Consider the following 8,929-nt stretch of genomic DNA (forward strand, 5'->3'; position numbering starts at 1 on the left):
TGAAGTATCTCAGTCACACAAGGACAAATACTGCATGGTACCACTGTTGTAAAAGAGGACTGACCTCAGGGTTGGGGGAGACTGAGAAAGATGGGTTCAATAATGTATACTGCATTGAAACAGATGAGGGAGGAAACTGCTCAAAGGGATATGTTATTAGGTATTTTTGTCATGACACGAGTCCAGAGTGAAGGCTGCATAGTGGAGTGGACCTGGGGGGGAGGGATAAAAAAAAAAAAGAGAACTCTTAGAAAATGTTCGATGCACCTCAAATGGTAAAGACTCTATAAATGCATCCCTTTTCCTCAATACAGCACAAAAACTAGAGAAGAGACAAAAGGTAAACTGATGTGAATGTTCGCTGGAAATCACGTTATCAAAAAGTCCCTTGCGGGGGAAAATAATAACAGGAAATAAAACCAGAAAAATATCTAATCTTGCAGTTAGCCCATTGCTTCTCAAAATTAGGTGAGACTTATAACTGGAGTGAGGGGATTGCGCTGTGTATAGTTGGCAATTACTTCAAGTTGAGAGTCTGTCAATTTACTGGGCACTTCAGTTCTTCTACTTAGGGTTAGATGGTTCGTTGCAATCTCAGTGTCATTACTCATTGAAGGAAGCACGCCAAGCATTTGAGAATTCCTCATTAATGATAACACACACTGACAGATTAGATATAGGTAAAGGTGGACAGATGGAGGTTGGAGAATTATTAGGTGAACTATAAAGTGAGGCAATGCTTTACTGCCAACACTATGAATCTATCAAATGGTAATTGGATGCACGTGTTGGGAGCAGTAAAAAGTCACTGTCCTGTTGGCCACCTTACATGGGAATCTACTCTGAGTGTCTTCTTTGATTTATTGTTCCAATTAGAACACAGCGTTCAAACAAAGAACACAACTGGCCTGATTAAAAAGCTAGGGAGCCTGTTAGGACATTATTTTGGAGGTAACCTGGCTCCCTTGAAGATAACTTGAAGTTCTATTTGTGTAAAATCTGTTTAAATAAAATGCTTGGCTTTAAATCAGAGCTTAACTTTATGAAGCATAAACATTTTGTATTCATCATTAATAGAGTATTAAAGTGCCGCCTATGGCTTCCCAAGATACAGATATGTGTCTTTTCAGACATTTCAAAGGCATAATTTTAGGTTTTCTTTTGTTATCTGGGGTTGACTGACCGGCATGGATAAAGGCAAGCACTCTGATTAAAGAATAGTGCAGATTATGAAAAATAATGCATTTTAATCTGTGGAAACAAGTAACCAACACCACTGGTCAAATGTCAAATGTGAATAATCTTAAATCAGCACAAGAAGCCAGGTAAGACAATTTGGCAGCTAGGTAAGACAATTCAGGAGAAGGAAGGTCCGCTTTATTTCCAGACTATGGTTAAACTGTGTGTAAATCACACAATCATGAACCATATGCCCTATTTTAATGGACAATTAAGAGATTTTTTTTTCGTTCTGGGAAGCAAATGGTAACATTTTACTTACATTAACCAAACATCAACTATTAATGTTGACAAATGTTGGAACAGTAATTCTAAAAGCACCATCTGAATTATTCTGCATTGCAAAGTTTACAGAATTACTGTTCAGATAGATTAGCACCCCTTTGAACTGACAGGCTTCCTTCTGTAACATAATAAAAGAGCGGTGTCCGCCCTACAATCCGGATACGTTTACAGGCATGGAAGGCTGATGGGAGATCGGGATATTCGGAGGTTCCTCATGGCTCAAAGCCACAAGCAGCATTAGCTGCATTTCAAATGTGCTGCCAGCTTTTGTCCAACCTTTTAGCTGTGGAAGCTCAGACTTTGGTGTAATAAATGGGGTTTCCCTCTGAACATTAAATGATTGCGCAGACATTAAAAGTGCTCATTCATGTTCTACTATAAGCTCAATAAACTAGCACTATTCCGCTGCCTCCCATTACCAAGGCTGTGTATGGGAGAAGGCCACTTAGCTTTCTCTGAAGGATGGATTTTCTCCGATGTTTTTGAACTACTAAACTTTTGTTTGGGAGTTTGGCTGTTTGCTACATCTGGATGGAAGTCGTGATAGGAATGTAAGGGAAGATTTTTGGGGTCCTGTGTTTAGGTTGTGTTTGATGTATTACTGTTCCCCCAAGAGCGGGTGTCCTTGAGCCTTTGCCTAGGGTAGAAGTCTGCTCAATATTCCTTGAATAATTACAGCCCTCTTTTGTCCATTTGCTGAACTGAACAACTTGGTGTTGCTGTGATGCTGCACACTGTTCCATAGTCTTGTCAAATACCTTAATGGTTACCCGTTATGTATAGTGTTTGGATGAGCTTCCAGACTGATTCATGTTGGGAAGCAGGAGTAGCATCCACTTCCTAAACTAGATGCCTCTGGAAACTCTGCAAACTCTTTACAAACTCAATAAATGTACAGAAATGATGTTAGTGATAGAACAGAGTTCAGGTCTTTTGTACAAAACTTATTCTCAGTCGCATTCAACTTGATGACACTAAACCACTGCTAAATGAGACCAGTGCTGTTATATCTGGAGGAACACTCTTCCACTTTGCACGTCACTCTTTGTCAATGTGCTGTACGAGGTCACCTGGGTTTGCTGTGAAGCTGAACCTTGGACCATTGGGTATCAAATATCAGAATGGTTTCCCGATGTGGACAGTGTTTGGTGGAGCTCCCAGTGGTAAAACAGGTTTGGAAGCAGGAGTGGCATCCACTTCCTAAACCACATGCCTCTGGAAACTCTATGAACTTGGAGAACTAACGATAGTTATGGAAAAGCATTAAGTCTTCTGTTCATAGAGTCGCTATGAGTTGTGCTCAACTCGATGGCAATCAGCAACAAGTACTCTATGCACTGGGATTGTTGTGTGCTGTCGAGTTGGAACCAACTGATAGCTGGCCCTCCAGTGGGTTTTCAATAGCAGTAAATTACACAGGACTCCTCTGTCCTTTTCCCGTAGAACAACTGATGGATTTGAACCCAGGTCTTTCTGATTGTAATGCATCTTCTCACCACTAGACCACCAGAACTCCCCTTGCACTGGGATAAAATATTTTGTTAACAGCCAAACTGTAGAAGACAATGGCTTACTGCAGTTTCCTTGATTCAATTAGATAGCATTATTTTGGAATTCTATGCGTGAGCTTCAATTTGAAAAACATTTGTTTATGAAGAATGGTCCTTTCGAAAATAGATTACCTGGAATTCCCAAGACCAAAGGACTGATGTTTCTCGAAACCTGGACTCCAAGACGAGTATGCAATTCTTGCCAACTGTTTTCTTGGATTTCTCGTAGTCAATGTTTATCAATCAGGTGTATGAAGAGGATACTCTCTAGGGTGGTGCAGTAAGGATAATAAGACAGTGTCCTGTAAATCCTAAACACAGTGATGGCCTCCTGCCCATGATTAGATACTGCCAGCTATAAATCATACAACCAGACTTTTATAATTATGGACACAGCAGAAGTCATACACTGTAGACAGGTTTTTCTCTCCAGAAGACTCTTATATAGTTCATAGATTAGCTGTCCGGCCAACCCAGTGGCACACGGTTCAAATCTACCAGCTGCTCCACAGGAGAAAGATGGGCAATCTCCTTCTGCATAATTTACTGCCTCTGAAACTACAGGAGGGTCAGCTGGGAGCCAATCCCAACAAGGCAGTAGCAAGTAACAACATTGCTCAATACTTATTTGCCTCATTTTATTTAACTTTCTTCAACAGGCTCTATTTTTGTTAAAAAGCAATAATGCAAGCCTTAAAATCCCAGGCCATAGTCTGTTATTTTTATGTAGTGAAGTGCTCTTTTGATTTGAAGACTCGTTTTAAAGGAATCCAAAATTGTCTCCTTTAACTTTAGGTCTCTAAGATTCTGCCCCTTTCAGAGTCACATGTATCAGAAGTTTCTGCAATGGCCTGATTTCCCAATGGTATTTACAATCAAATTATTTTATTACACATGGGAACAATTAAACATTTGGCTCTCAGCTGTAAACAATTACTATAGACAATGACATTCATGGATTTTTCTTAAATAGCCATGTATTCCTGCTGACCTCTGTTTACATAAGTGAGATTGATGTACGTGTGGGTTTTGTGTTCATAAGCAATTATACCTCCAGCATAATACCCAGAGAGAGGCCCCACCTACATATAAATATTTTCTGATGCTAAACTTCTATCTTGAGTGATATCTCCTCGAGTGTCACTCTGAGGAACTGTCGATGTTCACAGCAATAAACAAGTGTTTCAGGTCTTGGATTATACGCATTTTAGAGTTCAGGGATTTTTAATACTAATTACGTAGGGCGGTCTGGCTTTCTAATCCTTAGAGAGTTGGCAGTGTTAAACCCAAAGCCTTTCTGGCACTTCGAACCCATGAGCCTCTCAGACAAAGACGGGCAACCTCTTCCCTTGAGAGTTACGGCCTCCCGAAGCCCCTGCAGAGTTAGCTATGAGCGGTCCTCACCCTGCAGCCGTGGCATTTTGAGACTCCCAGTTAATTAGGATCTATGTTAACAGGGCAGAGGAAACAGGAGAGATAAAACCAGAGACTAACACCTGAGGATTGGCTCTGCCATGTTCGAGTAAAATGAGCTTGGACAAGTTGACTTTCTCAGCCTCGGTTGCCTTACTTGAGAGAGGCAACAGTTTCATTTGAATTTTAAGAGTATGATGGAAAGTTTTCAGACTCCTAGCCACCGAGTCAGAACCCACTTAGAGCTGCCGCCTGCCCCAGCTGGGTATCAGAGGAGGTGCAGCACAGGGGAGGAGATTGCCATCTTTCGCCTGCAGAGCACCTGGCATATCTGAATCAACAGAGGGGCGCCACCTTGGGATTAGAAGTGCAGCTCCCTAAGGACCCAAACCCTGGAGCCTCCTCTGATGGAAAGTAGATGAGCTATATATAATATTTGAAGAGACAGGACTCAGTAAATGCTGCCTTTTCTCTTGTCTCCCATACTCCCTTTCCAGAAAGTTTCACAAACTCTGGCTGTGTTGGGCTTATCTATGTTCAACTGCCTGGGGCTCAGACATGTTTTCTTTTCACCATGTTGTCCTTTTCCACCAGTGACAAGCCTGGCAGAAGTTCACAGCTGTCTCACTCATGTGCAGAAATGAGCCTCCTAGTCCCCGTTGCCAGGGTACCTAACAGCTGTACCCAGCCTCACCAGGAAGCCAGAACGGAGCCGAGTGGTAATGTTTCAAGGGCAAAACTCTAGAGGTAAGGAATGATAAAACAAACCCTAAATGAGCCCGCCATATCCAGTGACACACACCACACAGCTACTCTAAATTATTCAAGCTCTCTCAGACTTCCAGCAAAAGAAACGTAATTCACCTCTAACTGCCTTTACCCCCTCGGCTCATATAATAGCAGAGAAACAAACAAAAAAGCACTCTCCCCCTAAGCCCCACCCCCAGTTATGCCCACTGAAAATGGAGAAGACTGGCGAGCCCATGTAGTATTTCCAGAACAGCTAGGAAACAGTTTTCCAGGCAGGAGTTAACAATGGTTGTGCTGTCGTCGTTAAGGGTGATTTCCTTGCTTCCTTTAGTGAGCATTTTGCTGGCAAAAAGCCAGCCAAGCAGTTGTTTAATTACCCAGGACGTCACAAGCCTATAACCTCTTAGATAAGCTGTTACTGTAGTGTAGCAGCAGTAATACCAGGGTCAAAAGTAACAAAGACAATTAATCTTCAAAAAAAGCAAACTCAGAAGAACAGCTCTGTGGATTTAAAGTAATTAATAACTTGTTTAGGAAAATGTGACTGAAATGTGGTTTTTGGCCAGGGAACTGACACTTTTCAGAGGTTAGGTAGACTAATATTTAACAGGCTACCATGTGGTGGGCTGGCTGGCTGGCTACCCTGCAGGCATGGCAAAAGTTTGTTCGCATGTAATTATGCAACATTTAGACAATATCTTAATGATACCATGGACTTCAGCTGAATCAGTCCAGCTGGGAATTGTAGTAGAGCTCTGATTACTCGGCCACATGTACAATTACAACTCTTTCAGCCTCTACTTTTCACTTGCTATATTTTCATACAGATGTTCTTGGAAAGTAAAAAATCATTTATGGTTTGACATTACTGACCAGAGCAGGTCCGTCCTCCTGCTAATTATCATACCTGAGAAAAATGTAGTTTGTAACTTCAACAAAGATCATTCATACACTATCATGAACTATTGGCATATTTCAGGGCAGGTAGGGTCAAAGTGTTTGACATTAGTTTTTATGCAGTAATTTATAAATATTCTTCTTGTAGACCGTGTGAAAATAGAATTCCATGTGGACATTGGAAAATCATTTCCCTGGTGAGCTGCTCAGTGATCATTCTTCTAGAAAACAGTCACTTGAAGTCACATAAACCAAAGTAGTGCTGACTGGTCCTTCCTATGTCACATTATAAATACACTCAAAATCAAGCAGGACCATTGTCAGTGTCGGTGCTCTGAGATCTTTGTATTGTCCCTTGAAATTTTTCCATGAGCTAAAAAATACTTTATACCATGAGAATTATTGTGTTTCTTAATTTCCAGTCCACTCTTGAGCAAAGATTAGACAGAGGATTAGATTATATTAGTTTAATTGGAATATTTATTTAGAATGTTAATTAGAATAATTGGATTATTCAGCTGATTAGACAGACGGCTCATTCTCCACCCTCCTAACTGGATGACACCAAGATTATCAAGTTTTAGACGTAAATAAATGTATTACATTTCGAATCAGTAGCCATAAAGACTGGTAATAGTATCTAATGATTTCTGGAGAAAAAGAAAGACTTTCAAGAAAAAAGAAATCTTCAACAGCAATCACACTAATTCAGCCACTTGGTATGAATCAGCCATGGATAATGAGCTATTTAACATCTCTGCTCTTACACATTAAATGAAATACTTCAGAATATCCCTACGAATATTCTTCCAACACGTAAACCTATTGCTAGAAGTTAAAGTGGAATACACGTTCCCCCAAAAGGGGAGGGGGGAGTCTTCATTCTCGTCAATCTTTCCGCAGTCACACAGCGCTCAGTGCTATTCAACCTTCCCTCCCATGATACCTGGCACCTCACACGTCGAAGAAATTGGAAATGTGTATTAAGTCAGCTGGCCACTATATGCTTGGAATTCCCAAACAATCAAGATTTGAAAAGTCACTGCAAGAGGTGATGCGGAGTTTAGCAACGGGCTAGTGCGTAGTGGTCACTCAAGAGGCTTCCACGTCACTGCCTACTGTCTGGAGCCCTGGGCATCGCCTCCGGAGCCTTTCACGTAACAATCAATGGGAAATGAATAAACCCCGCGCCTGAAAGTAACAGGGGAAGGAAGTTTCTAATCTGGCTTTGCGGACTCATTCAAGAGACACAGGATGCAGCCCTGCTCTTCCTCCAACCCCCAGCCCACACCCATGCAAGAAGGAAAGAGGGAGGAACGGGGCGAGGAAGAGGGGTTCCGTGTTAAAGGGAGGGGGGAAGTTTAACCAACAGCCATGGGAACAGACTGATGACTTTTACTTTGAAAACAAGAGAATGACAATGAAATGCGTGTGAGGTCTGTGTGCGCGCAGCCCCAGATGTTTAGGGCGCTGCAGGAGGACAGCTCTGCAACATGAGAGCTTTCCGAAGGACCGAGCACAAGGGGACAGCAGAAAGCAGCGCAGATGCTGTTGACAATGCAGACTTGAGCATCAGGTTACCCGGGAGAAGGCTGCCTGGAGACAGGCGGCCGCGCGGGGGCCTGAGAGGCTGCAACCGCTCAAAGCGACAGGAGAGACCCCAACACCAAAACTCAAAGCGGGGGGCGGGGAACACGCCCTCTCGCTCCTGTCGGAAGGTGCTGGGGTAACGGAATGGGGGTGGGGAGAGGACAGACTTGACTCTTTCTTTCATAAAGTTCCCATAAAAGCCCTTCTAATTGGCAGCGGATAATTATTTTCAGCTTGAGGAGCCTGCCCCAAAACTCTTAACAAGATTGCCAGCAAAAAGAAATAAAATGTGTTTACTTGAGTCATTGACGGAAAGGAGAGGGTCGGGCGAGGTAGGGAAGGAGGAGGGGGGGAGCGGGCGCTGGGCTGCAGCCCCCGGGGCGCCCGGAGCGCGCGGGCCCGCGAGCAGCTGGGGAGCCGGCGTCTGGGTGCGGGGTGGGGAGCGCAGTGTGCACCGCGAGGGGGGCGTGAAAGGACCCCACTTGGCCGTTTTACGGGGCTCGGGGACGTAAATATTTAGCCGGCCGCATCTGGAAGCGATCGGCCCCCCGCGCGGCGGGTGGGGGCGGCGGCGGGCAGGGCGCGCGGGGACTTACTGTACGGGCAGTTCTCCTTCTTGGTGCCACTGACTTTGCCGTTCTTCTCGATCTTGAGAAAGTACTTGGTGAAGGAGAAGAGCTTCCTCCAGCGGACGTCTCCTTGGAGGTGGTTGTAGCTCCGCACATGCCTGCCGGTACTGGAGAAGGACGACGACGACGACGAGGAGGAGGACGAGGAGTTGGTGGCCTCTAGTGACACCATGTCCGGACCCAGGGCTTGGCAGGTGGCAGGGACAGAAGACACCAAGAGCAGCAACAAGAAGCAGCAGCCGCCGGGCAGGTGGGGCAAGGCTGAAGCACCTTGTGTCAGTATCCATTTCCACATTGTACTGAACCTCGGGGCCCTGGAGCGCGTCTCATCAGAAGGAACATGCTGGAAGGGTGAGACCCAGAGCAGGGCGAGGACACAGCCGCAGGTGGTGGCCGCTGCCTAGCTCCCAGCGGGCGCGGATCTGGCCACAAGTGAATTCACCACCATCCATAACTCCTCCGCTCCGGCCCGGGATCCGCCGCGCGCCTCCGGAGACTCCCCGTGAACGGTGGACGTGGGTGGCCGCGGCGGCAGGAGCTGCTGGCGGCGGTGGTGGCGATGGTCACCAGCGGTCT

The 8,929-nt window shown here is 44.7% G+C and overlaps 1 protein-coding gene across 1 annotated transcript in view; it reads right to left on the minus strand.

The window, feature by feature from the left end:
- FGF10 (fibroblast growth factor 10) overlaps positions 1 to 8,722 on the minus strand; it is a 159,062-nt gene extending 150,340 nt beyond the window's left edge. The window contains exon 1 of the mRNA XM_006898608.1: positions 8,321 to 8,722. Within this exon, the coding sequence (XP_006898670.1) occupies positions 8,321 to 8,648 (328 nt within the window). The 5' untranslated portion in view covers positions 8,649 to 8,722. The remainder of the gene's footprint in view (positions 1 to 8,320) is intronic.
- Positions 8,723 to 8,929: the final 207 nt, after the last annotated feature.

The sequence above is a fragment of the Elephantulus edwardii genome, unplaced genomic scaffold (assembly GCF_000299155.1).
Source record: "Elephantulus edwardii isolate Elephantulus edwardi_28Jun2011 unplaced genomic scaffold, EleEdw1.0 scaffold00235, whole genome shotgun sequence".
Classification (NCBI taxonomy): domain Eukaryota; kingdom Metazoa; phylum Chordata; class Mammalia; order Macroscelidea; family Macroscelididae; genus Elephantulus; species Elephantulus edwardii.